The following is a 26,515-nucleotide window of genomic DNA, read 5'->3' as shown; positions in this document are numbered from 1 at the left end:
TACTCTCTATCACGATATTTAATTTGGGTTGTATAGGGTGACTTCTCTGTGACTGCCATCCCCAGAATTCCTGCTGTCTGAGGGACACAGGTCAGGCTGGAATTCTCACACAGTTTTCATAGAGCAAAGCAGGGAGCCCGCATATCACAAGCAACGCTCACATCCTACAGGAAACTACATTGAATGGTACAATCAACAATGCCTTCACAGTGCAGGTGCACGTTTTTCTAAACAAATGTTTGTCAACAATGTTTTCTAAACAAATGTTTGTCTAGAAAGATTTTTAAGAAATTCCATGTAGCTCTGTGTGTGGCAATTTCCTTAGGTGAAAAGAGTGCTAATAGTCACTATGGTAACCACGATGGAGGTAAGGACAAAGAAGATCAGACCCAGACGACATAATTTTGATTGCTTCTCCTGTTTCTTTTCCTTTTTCAATAAAGTGTCAAAACCCGGCGTGTACATGTCTCCCAACCAAAACCGTAGGTCATTAGGATTTTCCTAAAAGAAAATTACATGGAAAATATTATCAATCAGTCGGCATTACAAACTAATTTGAGTTGCAGAACAAGATACTGTCTCAAGTACTGAAGGTCCATATTCACGCTGTCCTGGGCGAGACTTAAGTGTCACAGCTCAAATAAGCGAGGCCAGGCTTCTCTGAAAAGCATAAACACACAGGTGCAGTCGCCCGGCCGACCGGGAGCCCTGCAGTCACAATCTGTATGTCTGCATCAAAATTAATTAGGAGTCTTGCATGATTTTTTTTTAAATTAAATTGCCCACATTGGAGGGTCAGAAACACAGCAGTGTTTTAGTCAATTTAGTGTTTCTTACATCTTATAAATAGTAGATGTAATCAGGTTAGCGAGTTGAAATAGAATTAAAATTCTTTGCTTTAGATGAACCTTAGAGGTTTGATTTTGTCTGCATAGCAGGAATAAATACTTTGGTGAGTTTTTCAGTAAATCCAGAAGCTGACTTCCATGGAAGGAGCAGCAAGACTGGGAGTTAAGAGTCCCTTGCATGATTTTTGATCTGCCAGTCTTCCTGGCAGAGTGCCGCAGCACGCCCGACACACAGAGTCTTCGGCACCGTTTCACCTCCTGAGAAGAGCCATTGTATCTTCACATCAGCTCCTATTTATTCCCCATGTCTGTCTGTCTTTCACAGGCCTTATTTTCCTTTCGGTGCCAGAGAATCATCTTCAAGTCAACTTGGTCTCCTCTGTCTGATAAATCACCTGCAAACTCTACTGTCAAGTACATTTATAAAATACACTTCTCTTATCATCTCTAAAACACCTGCTTTCTTTTGGTGCAGTAGATACAGTGTCTATGCCAGTAGGCACACAACAAATTTACAATGAATGTTAAATCTCTGCTTTCACAAGGGCCTTATTATTTCTCACCTACAGTATCATAATGGCTTGCAGTGGGCCGCACACGCTCTCTCTGCCTCTCCAGGCTCAGCGGACTTAAAATCAGCTGGCCATGCGGCTCGACACAGCCAACTTCCTTGGCCAGCCTCAGGGGCCCAGGATCTGGCTTCAGACGTGCGGGTGCACTGCGAGGAGAGCGCGCGCATGCAGGGAGCGGGGCTCTGGCGATGGCCATGTAGCCATTACGTTGATACACATTTGAGTGTCCCAGTCTTAGATGTGCTAAAATATTAAAATAAAATTTAGGCGACCTGTGCACAATGATTTAAAAATCCTGTCTACCTTCTTCTTATCCTTCATTTCGTTTGTGTCCTAATCAGTGGCCTGCATTTTGCTGCACGTTTAACATCTCTGTTCTCCATTAGGAGCCTACATAATGGAGACTGTCCTTTTTTACATTCTACTTCTAGCCTGCCTTGGCAATTAAATATGGGATTTCTTTTCTCTTTTCTGACTCTTACAGACTCTTAGCAACTTAGAAAAATGCAAGTGGTTAAAGGCACTTGGAAAGTTTATTGCCTATAAGTGGTATCAAGTTTTCAGAAAATAAGTTAGGTTCTGGGTGCTAATTATGAGATATCGATGTGGTAGTGGTGAAAGAAGTTTAGTGAATGAAATATAGAAAGAAATTCTAACAAAAACAAAAGTCATGGCTTCCAGAAGCATCTTTCAAGAAGTTATTGCTAAAGAATAGCTTCACGAGGTCCGTGAACGGACGCACTGTTCTGAGGAGAGTGAGTGCACACAGAAAGGAATCTGCTGGGCAGGGCCAGATCTTGCTTTTACTAAAACGATGATAAACAGAACTCATAGAATTGTCCAAATCACTGTTATTTTCTGGCCATCCTATTACTTAAAATGCAGGCCCTGCAACACTGCACTTGTTGTTCTGACAAAGTCTCTCACTTTCCTATGTTTCTGCCATTGCTCTTGGTACTCCTGACAGAGGAGCCTCCCACTCATGCACACCATTTACATCTTGGGGAATACTTTACATTCTTCAAATGCACCATAAAGTCACTTTTTCATGAAGTCTTTTTATAATCAGATGTGATTTTTGTTCCTTCACGAATCTGCACAGCACGTTGTGCTACTACTGCCTTCAGCTTCCTCTATCTTGTTCGAAAGTGATTGTTAATTTACTCAGTTACATGCCCTTTTTTGGGGGCAGAGACAGTAACATTCACCTCTATGGTCCCCTTGGCTTACAAGTAAACAGCAAAGGAAAGAGGACCTAGCATAGCATCAAGAAATGTTTGTGAAATAAATTGATATTTTTCTTTTTCTTCATAGAGAACCTGATCTTAAGACTCCTGATAAGAAACACAAGATTTTTTTTTAAAGAAAGAAAAGATACACAAGATTATTCTGAGGGTAGCATCACTTATGGAGCCTTCTCTGGAAAAGGCATACATTACCGATAAGACACATTCAGTCTGCTGGGAGATTAAGAAGCTTCAAACATCTGGACAACAGGTATTTCAATGAGTGCATATTTGATGTTTTTAATTGTGTGTAGGATTTAAGGGGACAGGGTGGTGTCCCTGTCAAAAGAAAAAAAATCCTCAAGTGTTTCAGGTGTGGGGTTAGAACAGATACGCATTTTTGAATGAAGGGTGAGTATTTGCTCAGCACGGGCCTTCGTGGCCCAGGCAAGCAGAGGAGAGCCCGGACTGCACAGCAGTCCAGGCATTCAGAGACAGAGGCAGGACCCCTGCGTTTCAGGTATCGTGAGGTCTTCCATGTGGTGGGTGATGCGAAGGGGAAAACAAAAGAAAAACAAGCTGGGTTTAAGCTGGGTGAATGAGTTCATTGCATACTTTTCCTGTGTTGAAATGTTTTTGTTTTGTTTTGTTACTGAGACACAGGAAAATGACCAAAATGTAAATCTGCACTCTTAAATCACTGAGTGAGCTTGAAATAGAATGCTCTTTGATGAACACTCCCTTGCACAGTGCCCAAGACAGAGCACTTAATATTTTTGCATACATGTAGAGCAGGAAACCAGATCTTAAATGTTTAAAACATAAATGATCACAAACTAGGAGAAAATATATGTGATCTTGCAAATTAATTGTTTCAAAGCTTTTGCCCTCTCGGAAAACCTTTGTTCTGTGCCACATCATTTTCCCTCCCTATGCTACCCAGATGCCAGTAACTGCTGAAATTGTAAAAGTCAAAACAAACACAAATGATGACCAAGAGAGAGAAAGGACTGCTAGAGGCCAAAATAATCTGAAATCTGGAGATTTTGTGCCTAGTGAAGAGTTCCTGAACACGCCCTTTTAAAAGGATCATTGAACTGATCTCCCTATCAGTTGGAGAAGGCGATTCCTGGCCTTGAGTACCTTTAGGTGCCCAGAGAGGTTGGTGTGCAGGGAACGTTTATCATAGTCCTCAATGGTCCACGAGGGGCTCTTTTTTCTCTCCTCCATAGCTTCCTCCAGACTCACGTCGCCATAGAGTGGGTTGTTCTTGGTCACTGACAATGCGGATGATGGGGGGCTGCCCGCCGCGGCAAGGCACTCTGCACCGGACCCCCTGGGCCGCTGAGCAGCAGTGTTCTTCTTTTCTCTCTGTTACAGGATGAGAGACAGGCTTCTCTTAGCAATGAGCCTTCTGAAGGCAGAGAATGTAACATGAGATGACTGTGCCCGAAAATGTGCTGATTCTGCCTAGAAACCCAGCAGCTTAGGACAATGGACCAGAAAAGGGTCTAGGGTCTGGTTTGACATAGAAACCCACCATTAATCGAGTCCTTTCTTTGTGTGTAATCTTGATCAGTTTTAATAATCATTCATTAAACTGCTATTTTATAGCTACAGAGAAAGAATACTGTTATTAATTCAAATACTAGAATTCTGAACAAAGCCATCTTTTTCCAACTTATTTGCATTGAGATTTAATGACATCTTACTTTCTCTGTTCATTCTATGATTTATAAATTATCAATTCAGCAACGTCTAAATTAAAAGACATTTTAGAGATATGCTTTGGCTTTCACAGATGCTCTCTTAGTTCTCATTTCAGACAGCTTTGAAGACTGGGCTAACAGCATGCTATGTGTAACTTAGCCTCTGTGTGTGTTCACAGACCAGCTGGCTATTATATGGCTCTAATATTGACTTTCAGAATTTTTAAAACATTTTTATTGAAGAATTACAGAAATATAAATGTGTACATGTGATAAATATATAGATCAATAAATTTTAACAAACCAAATAAGCCCAAGATTCAACACCCAGACCAAGAAGCAGAACATTATGAGCATACCTCCTGTTCCTCTGCCACCACCCTCCCTCTGCCTGAGAAATTCTAACAGCATAGGTTCATGTGGACTGAATTTGTATTTTATATGAATAAAATCATACAACGTGTGTTTTTCTGTGTCTGACTTTCAGATTTTTTTCCTTTTTTTGTTTCTTAGAACCATACAGCTATCATGAAGGTAGAAAATTTTGAAATTAAAATTTGTTCATTGGCCAAATACAAATTGGGAAGACACAAAAATCTTACAGTAATGCCTTACTTACATGAGGCATCAAGAGAGAAATTCCATATTGGTTAATGTTAGATAACTTAGGTTTAATCTTTATAAACTGGAGGCTATTTCCTTAATTTACAGCACTTTTTCAATAAATATGTTAAACATATTTTAGCCATCATAAACCTAGAATTTTCAATAGGAATTTTATTCCACTCATTATTTATGATCATCAATACCCTTCTGATTTGAATCTCTCCCAGTACCAAAACAAAACAAAACATACCCTTGTGCTCAGAATCTATTGGGGTATGTGGGTCACATTAAATATGTACTATATAAGCTAAAGTTGTACACTTATATCACATATAGTTTCTTCCTGAAATAGCTAGTGCATAAAAAAAATCATCAAGATAAAATCATTCACATTCTCTTTGGTGTTGGGTCTCTAACTTTCTTAATCCATGCATCTCTCATATACTTAGAGATCAGCTTAGAGATCCTCTCTGACTTTAATAGGTTTGTGATCTGCTCAAAGTTAGTTTGTCTTCTATAATACCAAAGTTTACAATGAAATAATAAATCTTCATGACTTGCCATTTATGTTAAAGATGGATTACCTCAACAGAAATGTTTCTGAATGAGCAAAAAATAACTTGATAAGAAATTCAGATTCTATGAGGTTAGCATAATTCTTAGTTTTTTGTTTTTCTTTATGACTAGAAATCTTTGATCGCCTTTGAAGAGGGATAATTCTTTTGACATTGACAAATTGGCTTTGTCAGGTTATTTGTGTGCTAAACAAATTGCTGAGCTTCTTAAAGAAGAAAGCTCTATAAATGAGGAAAATACTGTTGTGGGGGTAAAAAAGATTACACACTCTATTACAATGTACATAGACTTTGAAAAACCTAAAGATAGCAAAATAATCAGAGGTATATTCTAAAAGAACATTTTAGTCCTTATTTCTAGGCCATATTCTTGAAAGTTTATTCTTCAACATGATTCCATCCAATTTTGCACTGCATATCAATTTTATATGTGAGGGACATGTGAAGGAAAAATTAATAGTATAAATTTGTTAACAACTTAATGACAGTATTTAATTAGTATTAAAATACTAATTATGATTGAAGTTTATTTGCATTTTGTATTTTTTCCCAAATAGCTATAAGGAGAAAGAGTATTTATTTAACTTCAACCCGCAGTCTTTAAGGAAGAATACTTTTACCAGGGAACAACTCAATAGCAATTTCATTGTTTTAATTATATGGACCCTAAAATAAATAACATTTAAAAATATTTATTTAAATAAAGTAACACTTCAAAACTCACTTGGACTTTTTGTATTAAGAATTACTTTTTCTACTTATCATGTATATACTTTAATTATTATGCTCTTTATGAGAAAGTGAACTATCATTCAATAAAGAGACTGAAATATATATTTGGGCAAATAAAAGTTAAGAGAACACAATTAATAGGCCATTAAGGAAAGAACCTTTAAATCAATTCAAAAAGAATATTGATAACAGAAGAAAAGATTAAAATACAAGAAGGGATACTGAGAGAAAGGAAGAAAGAAAATTGATAAATGTATTTATAAATCCAAGCAAGCTTTGATTTTATAAAATCAAAATAGATTTAAAACAGAAATAATAATAATCACTAATTTGTGAGTTTTAAGAGAAATGAAAACACTAGCCAATAATAGGTTTAACACAGATATTTTTGATTAGGGAATTTTAAGACACCATTTCAGTGAGGGGAAAGAGATATTACTAAAAATTAGAGAAATAATGGATAGCTTCTAAATCTTTAGAGCAGGATAAGAAAAAGAAAAAAAGAAAGTTGATCAATCTTTAAGAAGACCAGAAAAATAAAATAGAAAATATAGGCAATATTTTGCCTATCTGAATAAAATAGAAAAATTTTTATAAATAATCACATTAAATGTAAATGGACTAAACTCCCTATTTAAATGACAGAGATTGTCAGATAAGATTTTTAAAAATAAATTAAATTTTATAATATGCCTAAAATATAAGGACTTAGAATGAGAGTGAAAGAATGTAAAAATATATACTAAGCAAATATAACAAATAAGAGCTGGGTGCTGTGGCAACTGGCTAAATGCTTACCAATTTTCTTTCCCTTTTGCAAGCAGAGATAATGCCTGCCTTTCCCGATCTGTTTTGAATTTTGACTGGGGCCAGTTGTTTTATGGCCAATCATGTGTGGACAAAAGTAATAGAAACCAATTGCAAGTCTAGCCCCTGAAATCATCAAGATTTTTGGCTTGCTTTTAATCATTTTTCTGTGGGTGTGACACTAAGCAAGACTTCTGAGATATAAAATGAAATAACCTGATATCCTGGGTCACTGCTTGGAAAGAAACTGCCCCCAAAACCCATCTTCCATTCCTAAGAATTTTCATGAATAAGAACATTTATTTTCATTTTTAGTTACTGATACTTTGTGGGGTATTTGTCACTACAATGTAGACTAGCCTACGTTCCCTTATACAGAAAGTGATGTTTTGAAATTATACAAATGTGCAACATTGCCTTAGCAGTCAAGAAGTGGAAGGGTATGAAAGTGATATCAGAATCTGGAATAATTATTATTCATATTATACGTGGAAAACACTTGGTATATGTGTCACCTGTGGTAATTCAGAAGGTAATCACCTTCGGAGATATGCTTGTCAGTAATCAGAACATTTATATACTTACAATGATTTTACAAGAATCAGAGCATTCTTGTGAAACAAGAAAACATGAGATCACAGAAAGAACTGAGTAGTGGACAATAAGAAATGAATGAGCAGAGAGTCTAGAAACTAGATGCCTTTTAGTACTGACAATCTGACTGTAGACAACAAACAGTGAAATAGAATTATTTTTCAAAAAAGAATGAAAAAGGATAAGGGCATTGAGCATAAAAGCTCAGTTTAATTTCTCAGCTGAATGAAGTGACAGCAGAAATCATATTCAGTGTATGGTTTCATAACTATTATTTTAGACAGCCTCCAGGTGGTTGTCAAGAAGCCAAAGGATCAAGAAATAGAGGTAGGAAAGCAAAGCAATAAAGCCAATTTGAGATCCGTGTCTTCAAAAGAACTTTAAGTGTATTTATTGACCTATAGAACTGACTGGAACTAAATAGATAAGAATATATTAATAAATAGTTTAGCAGTTTTTGTAGGAAATGCATTTCCAAAGGAACACCAAGATTAGGTGTAAAACCTCACGAATGTGTAAAATAAAATAAAAATGCCCAAACCAAACCAAACAACAATAACCCTAGATCCCCAAATATACAAAAGTGGAAGTAAAGTTTGAAGTATATACAGCCTTGAAGAAGGACCCACTTTGATATGGCAAAAAGGAATGGTGAACAAGGGGATGCTTCCCAGAGAGTGGAGAGGTCCTCCCAAAAAGCAGAATCTGGGCCTAGTCAGTTTTCTCCACTTTCAAAAAAGGAGGTCTGCACAAATTGTTCCAGTGGGATGGTTCTCTGAATCACTTCAGAGAAGTGACTTCTGTGTCTCTTGTTTTTCCCATTCAGAAAGGAAGAATTTACTATGATAATCCTATTTCTAGTCTAACAAAGTTTGTAGGATGGTATGGAGAGGGATGTCTGGTTGACCTTGGGATTGTTACTTCTGGGGGAAAATGAATGTGCTCTATGTGTGGAAAGTGATTATACATACATGATGATATAAGATGTATATCAAATGTAATTTTATAAATATATATATTTAACAGAATGAAACAGTGGTAAATCCTGACTAGATGCTCAGAAAACTCATTTCTTCTCCATGGGTACACAGCAGTTCAACAGTTGAATTAGTCATATGGCTAATGAAGCTCACGGTTGCCCACTAATGTCCCTGGCAAGACCCTTGGCTTTCTCTTTGCCTTTCCTATCTGCAGCCTGTACAGGCTTTTATGTTGAGGAGCCTCAAGAAGGAAGGGGCTTGGATTCCACATGGGAGTGAGTCTCCTAGGACATCTGTAACACCATGTCAGACCTTTTGTGAATGAGACACACATTTATTGTGTTAAGTCACTAAGAATTTGGGTGTATTTGTTTCCACAGAGTAATTTAGCCTGCTAAACCCCTTCCCTGCGGCGCTCACCGGCCATGACGCCTCACCCACACCGGCCCTCACAGTGCGCACGGAGTCTGCGCTGCGCATTGATCCGTTTTGCTCTCGTGTGATGAGGAAAGCTTGAAAACACTGAAAGCTCGTTTTACTTTACAGGCAGCTTTACTTGTCATGTCAATCAGAATAGGTAACATACACATATATGTTTTCATTACGTTGCTTTTAAATGTTCACAATTTTATTTTGATAAATGAAAAATTAGAATTTAATTCTAATAAAAGCTGTAAAAGTAAAAGCTTGTTGACGCTGGGTCATATCATGGCTGTCGGCTAAAGTCGCTGTGCGCATTCATTTGTGGCTATCAACTATAGTTGACGTTGGTACTGAAGTGGTTAACCACAAAGGAAAAAGAAATATATGTATATATCAGACAAAAGAGACTCAAGGTATAAGAGTTTGTTAGATATAAAGAAGGTTGCTAGAAAATTAATAAAGTTAGACATTATCAGTAAAAATAATTCTAAGCTTTATGTATTTTATTTTCAACATTTATAAAGCAAAACTTTAAATAATTACAAAGAGAAGTTTATACATGCAATTTTTATCAAGCATGCAAAACAATTCTTAATGATGAAGATTTGAACAATAAAATCAACAAGTTTGATCAAGTGACATATAAATATGTCTTTATTAAATGATTTAAACTACTAATATTTAAAGCATACACTGAAAATTTTACAAAAATTGATAATATTTTAAACTCTAAAACAAATTTCAAAGACTGAACATTATATGGATTATATCTTTGGCCTTGGACAACTTAGTTATAAATATAGAAATCATTACCAAAAAGATAAACTAAAATATCACATTTGGCAGGCATTTAAAAATATATTTCAAAGAAATAATAATGAAAAAATTAAAATTTAGAACAGAATGAAAGTGAAAAGTGCTATATTATGTAGTTGACTGGAGCTGAAATGGTAATTTGAGAGAATATTATGTGCATATATGCTTGCATTATAAAAGCAGAATGAGAGAATTAATGATCTAAGCATCCAATTCAAAGCCTTAACAACAAAGCCACGGAGTAAATCTAAGAAAATAATCAAAATGAAATAGCAAATATAAAGCAGAAAATAATAAATATTCATAAAAAAAACAAATATACAATGGAGAGAATAAACAAAATTGAAAGCTATTTCTTTGAAAAGAGTAACCAGATTGAAAACATCTTTGACAATACTGCTCAGGATAAAACAACAAAGACACAAATCCACCAAGTTAGAAATGTGAATGTTATAGAATGTCTTTTATCTTTTGGGTAGATACCCAATAATGGGATTGCTGAATCAAATGGTAGATCCACTTGTATCTCTTTAAGGTATCTCCATATTGCTTTCCACAGAGGTTGAACTAGTTTTCAGTCCCACCAGCATTGTAGGAGTGTTCCTATCTCTCTGCATCCACGCCAGCATTTATTGTTTTGGGACTTTTTGATAAAGGCCATTCTCACTGGAGTGAAGTGATATCTCATTGTGGTTTTGGTTTGCATTTCCCTAATGACTAGAGATATTGAGCATTTTTTCATATGTTTGTTGGCCATTATTCTGTCTTCTGCCCATCCAAATGAGTGGATTAATAAAATGTGGTATATGTATACCATGGAGTACTATTCAGCTATAAGAAACAACAGTGATCTAGCACCTCTTGTATTTTCCTGGAGAGAACTAGAACCCATTCTACTAAGTGAAGTATCCCAAGAATGTGAAAATAAACACCACATCACCACAGGTACTCACTAGCAAATTGGTTTCACTGATCAATACCTAAGTGCACATATAGGAATAACATTTATCAGGAGTTGGGCAGATGGCGTGGGGAGGAGGGGATGGGTATATACATACACAATGAGTGTGATGTGCACCAACTGGGGGATGGACACGCTTGAAGCTCTGACTCCAGGGGGGGAGGGAGGGGCAAGGGCATTGTACGTAACCTAAACATTTGTACCACCATAATATGCTGAAATAAAACAAAAAGAAATGTAAATATTAGAAATTCCACCAAGCATGAGAAGAGACATAGCAGAGATTAAGAAACAACAGAAAATAATATGAGCATCTTTAAAAGTTTTTATGTAATTGGTCAATTTCCCACGTAATATAATTTGCCAAGCTTAATTAAGAATAAGTAAAAAATATTAATAAAACTGTAATAATTTGACTGCTTGAGTCAATAGTTTAAAATCTACTGAAAACACACAAATACATTGAAGAACAGGCCAGAGAATTTTTTGGTCAATTTCTACCATTCTTGAAACAGATAATTTCTATTTTAGTGAAATTCTTCCAGAAAATAGGAAAATAAGGAATAATCTCCAGCTTCTCTTATGAAGTTAGTGTAAACTCCAAATGAGGGCAGCGAGTAAAAGCAAATTATAAGCCAATTTCCCTTATAAACATAAATGCAACAATTATAAATACAATATTGCTAAATATAAGTCCACAATATATACAAATTATATATAACAGGATAAGACATATTTATGCCAGAGAAAAATGTTATACCATGAGCATGGCTTAACATTAGAATATTAACAAAATCTACCACATTAACAGGAGAAAAACATAAAATTTGCAATAGTTCAGAAAATAATTTTTAAAATATTCAAAGATATTTAAAGCAAACTCTCTTAGCAAACTAGAAATAGTAAGGAATTTTCTTAAGCTAACTAAGGGAATGGACAAAAACCTTCCTGAACACAGATTACTTAATGGTAAAATATCAGAAGCATTTATTTTAGTTTCAGAATTAATATGAGGATGCCACTAATCACAACATCCATATAATATTGCAGTGGAAGCTCAAAGCAACACAATAAGAATAGAAAAATGAATAAATAAAAGAAAGAAGGGTTGCGAATAATGACAAAATAGCAAATGACATGATTATCTACAGGGTCATTTACAGGCAAAATGAAATAAGATATTTTAACATACTTCCTGGATTAAAATGTAATATATAATGATCAGTAACATACATGAGTAATACTCTATTATAAAATGTGTTTTCAAAGATATTATTCTCAAGAGCAATAAGTAGTATAGGTATTGAGATTTAAACCAAACACACCATATGCAAAGCTTTTTTTGTGGAGAATTATAAGACATAATTGAAGGCCATATGAAGAACTGAATAAATGGAAAGATATATCATGTTCATGGATTGGGAGAATCAATGTCATAAAGGTTTCTGTTTTTCCCATTTTGATCTATACATTTGGTGTAACCCTCATCCTAATCCTAATGCAACAGTGCATTTTGAATGTATTTTATTTGTGGACAAACTTCCAGAAAATCAGCACCCCTCTGACATAGTAATCCTTTTCTAAATTGACAGGATGATTATCTTTATAAAATACAGATTTGATTATGTGATTTTTTTGCTTAAAATTTTTCACTGATCACTAACAATTTTCAGGATAAAATCCAAATTCTCAGACAAATCAACAGACCCTCTACCAGACCTCTCTTAAATCTTATCTCCTGCCTTTCCCTACATACAACCTGGGCCCTAGTATCACACACATGGTATTGCAACATGCATGTGTCTTTAATATACGTTTTAGTACCTGAGGTATTTGGGTCTGGCCTGAGAGCAATGTGACCAGACAATTTGGGTGTAGTTTCTGGAAGCATGCCATCCACGGTCAATCCTCTGACCCTATTGGAGATTTTAGGAGCTACATAAATTAAACAGAACTGGATAAATCTTGTCTGGGCAACTCAATGATGTTGTAAATCTACTTCCTAGATAATTTAAGCACCTGCAATGTCCCATATTATCTCTCCAATATAAACTTAAAAATGAGAGACTACTGTATGTGTAGGGCTGTTCTTTTCAAAATAGTAAATAGAAGATTGAAAATAGAGACAGTCTTAGGAAGGCATGGCATGTGTTCAGGCAGTTAAGAAACACAATTATACACAAAAACTTGAGATAAAAAGAACAGATGTTAGAATTTAAGGGGAAAAGATAGCTATTGGACTTAAAAAGAGTGAAGAGAGGTGATTAGGAAGTAAACCCTGTAAATGATGTCTAGAAATCCAGGGAAGAGCAGCCTCTCATCCTTGGTCTTTCACTCTAGCTCACAGCTTTAGTCTGGAATGCTCTTGGTTTCTGAACTGATGTCATCCACGCCAGGAAAAGATAGAACAAAGAGATCAGTCTGGAAAGATTCCAAAGGGCATCCTCTAATCAGAAAATAAAGGCCCACCACAAGATCCAAAAAAACATATTTTTATCATTTAATTTAAAAAAAATCAGCTTTTCCATTCTTTATCTCATTTTATAAAGGGGTCGGAGAAATATGTGGAATTTCTAAATGCCTTCATCAGATATATGTGCCAAATCATTTTAATATTCAGAAACATTATATTTTAGAGAATGTTTATTCATTGCACTGACATAAAATTTAATGTGAAGCTTCTTTATTTCTTCAGTGAAAGAATTTAAGCAGTATAGATATAGTGGAATCAAGTAATATCTGCTCATATGCTCTTTTTGCAAATATGGAAGACTTGGGTATCTATATTGATGGGGATTGACAACGTGTCTGGTTACTGACGGTATTGCTTCTACTCACACCAAAATGGCTTAGAGAATTTCTTCTGAAAATGAAATGTAAGTTAAAATATATAGAAGATAAATCATTGATATAGAAGTGATACTTATATTTAAGAATTCAATTCAACTTGATATTTGGGATTTAGAGAATTCCTGTTTTTTGTTTTTTTGTTTTTGTGACAGAGTCTTGCTTTGTTGCCCAGGCTAGAGTGAGTGCCATGGCGTCATCCTAGCTTACAGCAACCTCAAACTCCTGGGCTCAAGTGATCCTCCTGCCTCAGCCTCCCCAAGTAGCTGGGACTACAGGCATGTGCCACCATGCCCGGCTAATTTTTTTTTCTATATATATTAGTTGGCCAATTAATTTCTGTCTATTTATAGTAGAGACGGGATCTCGCTCTTGCTCAGGCTGGTTTTGAACTCCTGACCTCGAGCAATCCGCCCGCCTCAGCCTCCCAGAGAGCTAGGATTACAGGCGTGAGCCACCGCGCCCGGCGAGAATTCCTGTTTTAACTGCCAAGTTACCCCCAATCTGACGGTGATATCTGTGGGTTAGGTCACATGACATAGATGAAGTAGTCCCCAACACCATGCGCCTGATCGGTGTGGGTATGAAGGGACAGTCGACACCACTCAGGAGTGTGTGGATTTCAGGCAGTATCATATGTGCTGCTGGGGTTGGCGGCACAGCTTCGCAGGACGATTGAGACATCCCTCAATCACCACCAGGTGCCACACACACGCCTCCCACACACACACCACACACACGCCTCCCACACACACACCACACAAACACGCCTCCCCATACACACTTCCCACACACACACCACACATGCCTCCCACATACGCCTCCCACACACACACCACACATGCCTCCCACACACGCCTCCCACACACACACTGCACACACGCCTCCCACACACCCACTACACACGCCTCCCACACACGACTCCCACACATACCACACAAACACGCCTCCCACACACATACCACACACGCCTCCCACACACACTGCACACGCCTCCCACACACGCCTCCCACATACACACCACACACACGCCTCCCACACACACACCACACATGCCTCCCACACACACACCACACAAACACGCCTCCCACACACACTCCCACACAAGCCTCCCACACACACTCCCACACACGACTCCCACACACACTCCCACACAAACACGCCTCCCACACACACTCCCACACAAGCCTCCCACACACACTCCCACACACGCCTCCCACACACACACCACACACACGCCTCCCACACACACACCACACAAACACGCCTCCCCATACACACTTCCCACACACACACCACACATGCCTCCCACACACGCCTCCCACACACACACCACACACACACACCACACATGCCTCCCACACACGCCTCCCACACACACACCACACACACGCCTCCCACACACCCACTACACATGCCTTCCACACACGACTCCCACACATACCACACAAACACGCCTCCCACACACACACCACACACGCCTCCCACACACACCGCACATGCCTCCCACACACGCCTTCCACACTCCCACACACGCCTCCCACATACACACCACACACACGCCTCCCACACACACACCACACATGTCTCCCACACATACACCACACAAACACGCCTCCCACACACACCTCCCACACACACTCCCACACAAGCCTCCCACACACACTCCCACACACGCCTCCCACACACACCAAACACATGCCTCCCCCACACACACCACACATGCCTCCCACACACACACCACACACATGCCTCCCACACACACACCACACACATGCCTCTGACACACACACCACACACATGCCTCCCACACACACACCACATACACACCTCCCACACACACACCACACATGCCTCCCACACATGCCTCCCACACACTCCCACACACGCCTCCCCCCCACACACCACACACACGCCTCCTACACACACCACACACACGCCTCCCACACATCCACCACACATGCCTCCCACACACGCCTCCCACACACACCACACAAACACGCCTCCCACTCATACCTCCCACATACTCACCACACAAATACGCCTCCCACACAAACCTCCCACACACACACCACACAAACACGCCTCCCACACACACGCCTCCCACACACACACCACACATGCCTCCCATACACGCCTCCCACACATGCCTCCCACACACTCCCACACACGCCTCCCACACACACCACACACATGCCTCCCACACACACACCACACATGCATCCCACACACGCCTTCCACACACTCCCACACACGCCTCCCACATACACACCACACACGCCTCCCACACACACACCACACATGCCTCCCACACACACACCACACACATGCCTCCCACACACACACCACACATGCTTCCCACACACACACCACACACACGCCTCCCACACACACCACACACACACCTCCCACACACACCACACATGCCTCCCACACACACACCACACACATGCCTCCCACACACACACCACACACATGCCTCCCACACACACACCACACATGCCTCCCACACACACACCACACACACGCCTCCCACACACACACCACACATGCCTCCCACACACGCCTCCCACACACACACCACACACACCTCCCACACACACACCACGCATGCCTCCCACACACACACCACACACATGCCTCCCACACACACACCACACACATGCCTCCCACACACACACCACACATGCTTCCCACACACACACCACACACACGCCTCCCCACACATGCCTCCCCCATACACCTCCCACACACACACCACACACACACCATCTACTTCCATTCCTAATAGCTATAGAATAATGAAATTGGAATATCTGCTGTTTTCCAAAATCCAATGAAAGAATAATTTCAATACATTTTAAAATATTGGCAAATAATAATAATACATACTCTGTACATATTTCTTGCTGTCTTATAGTAAGTTCTGTGTCTCAATTGCTTTAACCTCATATTTCATTTGCTGTCATTTTAAAGGAAATACATAAAATGTATATTATCTTAATTTTTGCAAGCAGAGGTACTGCAGCATGGACTAAGGGCCATGATAGACGTCTCTCAAACTGGTTTACTACGGATTTGAGACAGGAAACAAAGTTTCTAATCTCTTCGTTCCATATTCTTCTCATTGGCTTAATGACTCCTCAACAGAGTGAGGGTTTTAAATTAAGAACTATCTGGCACTTTCTACCTTATGTGTGCCTAAACGTTTAACACACCAGGTGTATTCAGTGTCTTCTTCCAGTTATCATGACAACTATTTAGAACTTTTATATAACCACTTCTCTGAGGTTAATTTTTAATCTAAGGAATATATCAATCCTGGATTGTAAGATCCAGCAAAGGAGAGAAGAATTATTTACGGATGTATCGTGAAGTAGTGAATATAATCCTTGTTACTCATAGTTTGTGCATGCCTATCTGACTACCTGAATTTGCACTTGATTTACTGCCCCAGCTCTCCATTCCATGAGTTATTTGGATAGTAAATTGGCCTTCATTCAGTCATTTAATATTTCTTTGTAGGATAAAAGAATAGCTAAATCAATTATTCGAAGTTTGTAATTATCAACAATGCATACTCAAAGACCAGTGAAGCAGTTTACCTCCTGGGTTTTTCCTGGAATAACTATTTTGACCCAATAGAGCTTGTAGAAACAGTTGGCTTTTAAAAATTTGCATTTCATTTAGGAACAACCTTCAACAGAGTTTAAACTGTGAAGTTCCACATGAAGGAAACAGATCAACTCCAGTACCAAAAAAAAATGTTAGATTGATATGTCCCAACCTCAAAAGATTTATTGTATATGTTTTCTTAGACTAAACTTCATAGCATAGGAGGGCCGAGCTTTTCTGAATTTTGAATCATTTTATTCTATGATACAAACAATGAGGAAGAAAGAGGAGGAATTTAAATTCATTTAATTTAGAACTAAACAAAACACAAAAACAACAACTATACCGTGGGCATGAAAGGGCAGAGGATTTGAGGATTACAAAAGGGATTGATGCAAAATTCAAAAAATGCCAGTTGTCATAACAGGCTGTCTTACAATGGAAATAGATTAAAACCCTTATAGGTGGAGGAAACACTTACATAACCATTGGAATGTACTTGATTTTGAGTGATCTCATGGTAAAGTCCCGAGGAGCCCACAAACATACCACAGAGGAATCACTTTACACCAGGACGCATGAGCAGCAACTGTTCTTAAAAGAAAACAAATTTCTGTTCAGGGAATTTGAACCACTCCAAAGGATTTAATGACTTGCAGGGGTTTGTAGGTCAGTCACATCTGTTCTGAAATGAAATGCTTCTTCCTGTTTCTAAATTGACTAACTCTTAACCCCATTAGCCTTTGCATCTTAAATCAAAGATTATTCCTGTTTCATTAGCTGTGCAACAGCCAAGCCAGGACCTCTATGTTTACTCCAGCAGATGGAACTCATCACAATTTGCTGCTTCTCTTCTGGTCAGCAAAAAAGAAGGAAGATGCAAAAGAAAAGCAAGATAAATAAAATGGGTGTTGGGTTTGAAGGTCTGATTGGTATGTCTTGTACACGTGGACACATGGAGTAAAAGAGTATCTATAAGAACATTAATAGCTAGCTAGCACTTTTCCAAGGTGGAGTTTTTTTTCCTTTGTATTTTTTTCCTGTATTTTCCCTGTATTTCTCCCCTTTAGTTATCAGATTTCCATTGTTCTGCTGTCTGAATCTTCTCTGTGTAAATGAAAGGGAGCTTGTCTAGGAGAGGCAGAGACAAGGTCTCCAGCTGTCTTAGAGGCTCGTTACACCCACGATGTAAGTTCCTGATGCTTTATGCTTGGACGACACCAAAATATGAAGATGGGGTTTTTCTCCTAGATCCTTATTTGCAAATGTCACAATTAGCTTGAAAAGTTCTGAAGGGAAAAGGCAGCATGAGGGCTACATGAAATCCAAACTGAGGACAGGCTGAGAAGCTAGTGCTTGGAGGGGAATGAATGAATGAAAGAATTCACATATTTTGTAAAGAGATGAGAGAAAGGCTCCTTAAGTTCAGGAAGAGAGAAAGACTATGCTGGACGAGAGAGCACGCATCTTGGCTTCTGTTCCCCATGGCCTTCTTTTTGCACAAATGATGAAATGGCAGGTAGTAAAAGAAATAAGCCCCCTCCCTTATTTCTGTGCCCCCAGATCCTACCTGTGAGTAGACGAGGTTTTGCCAGTGTTGTGCAGCCGGATAATTTCCACCCGGAAACTGCGCCAGGCTGGCCTGAAGGAGAGCTGAACTCATTAAAGACTTCACGTCAAGCTGCAGGAATTTGTCAGGATGGTTGTTATTTGGCAAAACAGAGAGATCCATGTCTCCCTTCACCTATAGTGGAAAACAAAGGCAGGCGAAGCTGCTCCTGTCAGACTTCTCCATTATTAATGAGCCTGGCGATGCTCCGACTGGCATCTGAAACCAGGTCTCCAACTGTACACAGAAGCCACTCTCAAAATGACACATCAATGCACAGGGACAAAGCAACAAAGCAGCACACTGCCCTACCTTTCACACACACGCGCACACACGTACACACACACATCGAGGGTGTCTGAATGAAACAGATGGATCGGCACTCATTAAAATTAATAGGTGACAAAATTAGATATGTGTAGCACTTAATGTCTCTCCATTCAGAGTTAGAAATAACAATTTAAGGGAAAGTATTGTTTGGAAAAAGGCTGCCAGCATTTCAGGGTGACAGTCCATAATTTGGAGCACAGGAAACAGTCACCTAGAGAGAGATGTTGCTTGATTTTCCTCGCCAAACATCGCTGAGCTCGCATAGCTGACTTGGCCTCCCTACGCGGCCTCACATGTGATACCCAGGATCATGTTTCTGCTCATGTGTTGACTCCCAGAGCCTTAAGCTCATATGAAACCTAATCAAATTTAGGTTGTCAGCTTTGTTCTGAGTAGGGAAATGGCAAGCATTTGCTTCATAGTTTGCTATAGTCACTTAGCACCCCAACCTACTGCTTTGACCTATTCACTCTCTGAGGTCGCTTGGACTGTGTTCCTAGCTGCATTTGCCTCTACAGTGTGCTTTTGTGCTCACGCAGCACATTTGGAACTAGAGGGAAAGAGGGCTGCTGGGTTTGGATGACAGGCTATCTATTCTCAGTGAACCCATCTGCTGTTAAGAGAGCCAAGGTGAGACTAAGGCTGTGGCCAGCTGCAGCCAGCCAGCAAGCGATAAGGACTTAATGGAGACATGTTCTCTTCCCTGCGAGCCTCTGCTGTGGGCAGCCCGTACCTCTCACTGGGGCAGAGGGAGAGGAAGAGGGAACCTGCCTGCTTGTGAGAAGGCAAAGGATAGGTACATCAACATTTCTAAAAGACATAGGTTGTTTGTTATTTTTGCGTCTCTACAAACCCCTCTGATTCAGCAGGAAGGTTTCCCTTCCAGAGCAGTGGGTTTCATGTGGAATGTATCAGCACTGGATGTCAGAAGAATGCCACACAGCTTACAAGAATCAGCAGCCAGGATGTTCTTGAATCAAGCAAGACACTGGAGAGCACTTACCTTCTTTATAGCAATAAGCATGAGGGGGGTGTTTTTAAAAATCTGTTGTGCTTATGGTTGTAAAACTGAATATGTAGTTAAAATTTTCTCTAAGAAATCATTGGACTCAAACTCTGTAACTATCTTACCATATTTAAAATATATTTGGATGGTTTTATAAACACATTTACCAAAGAAAGTAATAGGTACTTCATAATGACAGTTAATAACAAAACAGTTAAACCACAAGTGTTTCAAGAGTCAAGTGTGTTATGTGTATGTGCATGTGCTTGGTACAATTTGGATTTTTCCAACTGCTGCCAGAATATATCTAATGAACAGATATTTCTCAGGATGCTTTTCCTAAAGGATTCCTTGGGGAATAACATACATCTTCAAGAAAAACTGTACTTGTCTTTGGCTTTCTATACTGGCAAGTAGAGACACAGAACCAGGATCCAAACATCAGATTAGGCCTTTTCCTTAGCCAAAGAGTGCGGGAGGGGAAAGGAGCCTTCGGTTGGCCTTGGGCGCCCTTCCCTGCCACGCCTCCGCCAGGCCCTATGTGGCCAGGGCTCCATTTGTCTCTTTCCATTTACAAGTTTAGTCTCAACTCTCCATCGTCTCCCACCACCCTCTGTCCACCATGACCCCAAACCATCAGCTCTCATCACTCACCGCTGTCCCTGTGGTGGCCAACATAGCAAACATCAGCAAATCAAACTCTGTCCTCTCTTTCTCCACTGCTTCCCCGCCCGCCACAGGGCGAGCCTGCGCTCACGCCAGCTCTGGGCCTGCCAGCGTCTCTCCCTCACCCGCCACAGGGCGAGTCTGCGCTCACGCCAGCTCTGGGCCTGCCAGCGTCTCTCCCTCACCCGCCGCAGGGCGAGTCTGCGCTCACGCCAGCTCTGGGCCTGCCAGCATCTCTCCCTCACCCGCCGCAGGGCGAGTCTGCGCTCACGCCAGCTCTGGGCCTGCCAGCGTCTCTCCCTCACCCGCCGCAGGGCGAGCCTGCGCTCGCGCCAGCTCTGCGCCTGCCAGCGTCTCTCCCTCACCCGCCGCCACGGGTGCCTAGCCTTTCACAAAGCCTTTGTGCGTTTTCCCGGGGAGGTATAGTTTTTCCCTCTTTTGAAAACTTACAGTGATGTATTATATCCTCATCTTACTATCTTTTGTTTGATAAGGTATTCTATACTTTGCGGTCAGAGCCCCTGCACTAGGTGCTACGCCACAAAAGAGCAGCCCTGCTGGGTGGCCTTTCCCTGGTCATGTCTGAAGACTCTGATGAAGCCCTTCGCTCAGTAAATAACGACTGCTGTTGTCTCTTCTGGTCGTGAGGACTCAGCTATGATTATACATTGATAATCCAATTAAAGTTGACTAAAATATGGCTTTGTGCTCTGTTTTTCCATCTATGTTCCAACCAGGCTCTGAGAAAAAAACAGGATTCTATTGCCAAAAGTGACATCCTCTCTGTATTCTCCTCTGGTAGTTTACCATGCATGAAACTCATACGGAGGCCTATGTTCTGTTATGTTAACTCTAGCATTTTTCAAATTTACTTGATCACATAATACCTATTTCTTTGTTTTCCTAGTAACTCAAAAAATAGTTACTTGAGAATAATTGTACAGATATTGACTTAGGGTTTCTATTCCTTATCAATAATACCTCCATTCAAGAGTGACAAAGAATATAAATATGTATAAATAACGAGTCTCATTGGAGGGGAATTTTGGTGTAAATGTGCATTTCTGAGGCCTTACAGCCCTCGCCATGCAGGTAATTATTTGCTCTTTCTTTACAGCAAATTTTGAAATGTCATTTTCCCATGGATTGGCATCCAGAATTATCATTTTTTGAGCTACAAAGTTCAAAAAATTTTGTTTGAAAAACAAAATTACATGTAGGTTCATTAGGCAAAACTGTCTACATATTAATTCACTTTCTTTTCCTCTATTCTATCTTTTTAGTTTTTCTCTCTCTTCTTTCTCTCCCTCCCTTTCCTTCCTTTTTTCCTTCCTTCCTTCCTCTCTCTCTTCCTTCCTTCCTTCCTTCTTTCTTTCCTTCCTTCCTTTTTCTTTCTTTTTTCTTTCTTTCTTTCTTTCTTTCTTTCTTTCTTTCTTTCTTTCTTTCTCTCTCTCTCTCTCTCTCTTTTCTTTCTTTCTTTCTCTTTCTCTTTTTCTTTCTCTCTTTCTCTTTCTTTCTTTCTTTCTTTCTTTCTTTCTTTCTTTCTTTCTTTCTTTCTTTCTTTCTTTCTTTTTCTCTTTCTTTCTCTATTTCTTCTATTGTCTGTCTTTCTTCTCTCTTTGAAGATTATACCAACAACCCACTGAAATATCAGAAAGTATTCCCAGCTGAAATGCCTGTACAATGATCAGATGAGCAGTTGGGTTTTACCAAACTATCTGAGATAGTTTGAAAATTATTTGAATAGTTATGTAAATCCTTGAACAGCTGTTATGAAACATTCTTGAAATTAGTGAACTATCAGTAGGCTATCAGGGTAATTGAATACATGGAATTTATATTCATAGTAGCTACATTACATCCAACTAAATTGTGTTCTTAGGCAAATTGCCTATGAGTGTAGGCATTCTACTAAAGTCCAACTTGATTTTTATAAGGATTATATCTTTATAGTGAACAGAAGTCTGATTTGAATCACCACACCCAAGGGATTATATTCCTTTGATCAGTTTTAGCAGCAGAGCTGGTTCACAGACCCAGAACTTGAATGAAGGAGAGGTCACTTTTCTTTGAGAAAAGTTCCTATTACACTGTACAAAATTCATACTGTAAAATTGTCTTCTAGTCTTCCCTCATAGTGTCTCATAATGTGCCCAAGAGTCACTGAACCCCCCCACTCAAAGTTGTTTTCTAATCCTAGAAGGCATATTTGAAATAGACATACTCAGAAACTTACAGAACCCTTCCTACTTGTTGGTTCCATGATTTGTTAAATGTAAACTTTTATGGTAGTAATGCCAATGGAGGCCTTAGAACTGCCTTTTCATATTAAAATTGAAAACTAAATCACTACTGCATTTCTGGAAGTATTTCAGATTTTTTTCCCACCATTAAGGGTAGTAAGGATGAGGGTAGTAAATTCTCATTCTTTTGGTTTGTGCAGAATTCTAGATTGTAGAGAATTACATGGGATTATCACAAACTTAATCAGAAGGGAGCTCCAATCAGCTACTACTCCAGCTATATTACTGGAACAAATGTACATATCCACCGGAACCTGGCAAAATGTTTTTTTTTTATAAATTTTTTAAAGATTATCAGTAGCAGGCCGGGCGCTATGGCTCACGCCTGTAATCCTAGCTCTTGGGAGGCCGAGGCGGGCGGATTGCTCAAGGTTAGGAGTTCAAAACCAGCCTGAGCAAGAGCGAGACCCCGTCTCTACTATAAATAGAAAGAAGTTAATTGGCCAACTGATATATATATAAAAAATTAGCCGGGCATGGTGGCGCATGCCTGTAGTCCCAGCTACTCGGGAGGCTGAGGCAGAAGGATCACTCGAGCCCAGGAGTTTGAGGTTGCTGTGAGCTAGGCTGACGCCACGGCACTCACTCTAGCCTGGACAACAAAGCGAGACTCTGTCTCAAAAAAAAAAAAAAAAAAAAAAAAAAAGATTATCAGTAGCAGTTTGATGTCATCCCCCAATTACTTTCATTGTCCTACCTTAGAGATATAACAACTCTCTAGCCTGCAAAGTCTATAATCTCCTTTATATTGCATAGAATATCATACTGGTAAAAACATTAATGATACTGTGTTGATTGGACCCACTGAACAGGAAGTAGTAACTAATAATAGTACATAAACATCTTAATAAGATACATATGTACTAGAGGGTGTGAATTAAATCCATGAAAACTACAGGAACCTCACACCTTGATACAAGTCTCTAGGAATCCAGTAATATGAAGAGATATCTAAGGTGGAGGACAAGTTTCTGCCTTTGGCCCTTTTTAAAAAAATTTTTAATTTTTTTTTATTTGAGCATATTATGGGAGTACAAAGGTTTAGGTTACATATATTGCCTTTTCCACACCCAAGTCAGAGCTTCAAGCCTGTCCATCCACTAGACGGTGCACACCGCACCCATTAGGTGTGAATATACCCATCCACTCACTCCTCCCTCCTCCCACCAGCCCAACACCCGATGAATGGAATTACTATATGTGCACTTAAGTGTTGGTCAGTTAAGTCAGTTAATACCAATTTGCTGGTGAGTACATGTGGTGCTTGTTTTTCCATTCTTGGGATACTTCACTTAGTAGAATATGCTCCAGCTCTATCCAGGAATATACAAGAGGTGCTAGATCACCATTGTTTTTGTTGTTGAGTAGAACCCCATGGTATACATATGCCACATTTTATTAATCCACTCACTTATTGATGGGCACTTGCGTTGTTTCCACATCTTTGCAATTGTGAATTGTGCTGCTATAAACACAGATGGCCCTTCTTAACCACTTCGGTGCGACGCTCCTGGCCAGGACGCCCGCCCACCCGGCACACAGGGCGCGACGCCCCGCCCACCGTGCACGCAGGAGTCTGCGCTGTGCAGGGACCCTGGGGTTTGCTCGCGTGTGACGGCGACAGCTGGAAGCACTGAGAGCTCGTTTTACTTTACAGGCAGCTTTCCTTGTCATGTCAATCAGAACAGGTAGCATATACATATATGTTTTCATTACGTTACTTTTAAATGTTCACAATTTTATTTGGATAAATGAAAAATTAGAAAAGTCAAGTTTTGTTATTAATGCTAGAGTCCACGCTGGGCTGTGCGTGTTCATCTGTGGCTGGCGCCATAGTCGGCGCTTGTGCCCAAGTGGTTAAGAAAGCGACACTAAACCTAGTTAGGCTGGTGTGGGAATGTATGCCTCCTTTAGGAATGCTGCTCTGCAACTTATTACTTATTACCCCAAAGACTTCCAGTTTCATGTAGTGCACAGAATAAGAGAAGAGTCTGTAATCTTGATGCTGCTCAAGCTACTTGGGCTATGTGGCACAATAAATATGGTGTTACTTGAAGAACTGGTGTCATATAAGGATCCCATATAGAAACTCTGGCAGGTGCCTACTGGTGAATCATAAGAGGTTTTCTAGGATTTAGGAGCAAAGCTGTGTTATGCTCTACAAATAATTATTTTTTTTTTTTGAGAAACAACTTATGGTTTGCTACTAGATCCTAGAAAAGGCTGAATGACTGACCATAGGGCACCAAATTCCCATGCAACCTGTACTGCCTATTATAAATTGGGTGATGTCTGATCCATAAAGCCTGTGCACAGATTACCTGGGCAGAATATCACTCCATCACCAAGTGTGCAAGATAAGTCATGATTACATTCTGAAGCCATAAACTTCTATGAGCAACTAGATCTGATTGTTAAGGGTCCTACTACTGCTACATTGCCTCCTATCAACCCATACCTAAAATCTCATAAAGCATTTCTTATAACTAGTTGGCTGAGATAGAAAACATCTGGGCGTGGTTTAAGAATGTTTCTTCACAATATGCTATCACAACCAAGAGTGGATAGCTGCAGCTATACAACCACATAGAAGTGACTCTAAATGACATAAGGATAATCCTCTCAGAATTCAAGCTGTGCATCTGGCTGTTCATTTTGCCTAGAAGAAAACATGGCTAGATGTATGGGTATGCATTAATTCCTGGGCTGTGTCTAATGGTTTAGCTTGATTGATAGGAACTTGGAAGAAGCATGAATTGAAACTTGGTCACAAGTTCTGAGGAAAAGGCATGTGGACAGATCTCCTTGGATTGCTTATATACTTATAATCCACTTGACTGTTCATCAAAGAACACCCTCAGGAGAGGAATCTCAGTCATCTGGTAGATAAGACGACATATTCTGTGGATGTTGATCAGTCTCTTTTACCCACCTTTGTCCTTGACTAGTGGGCTAAAGAGCACAGAGACAATGGTGGCAAGAGTGGAGGTTATGCTTGAGCTCAGCAATGTGAACTTCCCTTCACCAAGGCAAATGTAGCTAGTCACTGCTGAGGGCTCGACCTCACAATAGCAGAGAAGACATTATGTCCTCAATATGGTACAATTCCATCAGAGGACCAGCCCACCACCTTGATTATAGGTTGATTACATTAGAATGCTTCTGTCCCCAAAGAGGCAGTGGCTTGTTCTTTCAGAAATAGTCACTTGCTCTGAAAATGGATTTGCCTTCCCAGCCTCCAATGCTTCTGCCAAAATACCATCTGTGTACTTAACGGATGTCTCATTCAC

General features: G+C 39.8%; 1 protein-coding gene across 1 annotated transcript; it reads right to left on the bottom strand.

Moving 5' to 3' along the window:
• On the bottom strand, nt 1-22,331 carry MINAR2 (membrane integral NOTCH2 associated receptor 2). Its single transcript, XM_012741199.3, has 4 exons — nt 20,911-22,331; nt 18,882-19,055; nt 3,790-4,017; nt 1-501 (listed from the first exon to the last, which is right to left on the bottom strand). The coding sequence occupies exons 1-4, from the start codon at nt 20,941-20,943 to the stop codon at nt 322-324; spliced, it is 615 nt and encodes a 204-aa protein (XP_012596653.1). The 5' UTR covers nt 20,944-22,331; the 3' UTR covers nt 1-321.
• Between the last annotated feature and the right edge of the window lie 4,184 nt (nt 22,332-26,515).

The sequence above is a fragment of the Microcebus murinus genome, chromosome 11 (genome assembly GCF_040939455.1).
Source record: "Microcebus murinus isolate Inina chromosome 11, M.murinus_Inina_mat1.0, whole genome shotgun sequence".
Classification (NCBI taxonomy): Eukaryota; Metazoa; Chordata; class Mammalia; order Primates; family Cheirogaleidae; genus Microcebus; species Microcebus murinus.
Note: the sequence above shows the minus strand (reverse complement) of the source record. Positions and strands in the feature narration are given on the sequence as shown.

Excerpts from the sequence above, each read along its gene's own strand:
- MINAR2 (XM_012741199.3), bottom strand. The coding sequence starts at position 20,943 with ATGTTTGCTATGTTGGCCACCACAGGGACAGCG. Across the intron at positions 19,056-20,910 it reads TGGCCACCACAGGGACAGCG|GTGAAGGGAGACATGGATCT; the intron begins GTGAGTGATGAG and ends TTTCCACTATAG. Across the intron at positions 4,018-18,881 it reads AAAACCTCGTCTACTCACAG|AGAGAAAAGAAGAACACTGC; the intron begins GTAGGATCTGGG and ends ATCCTGTAACAG.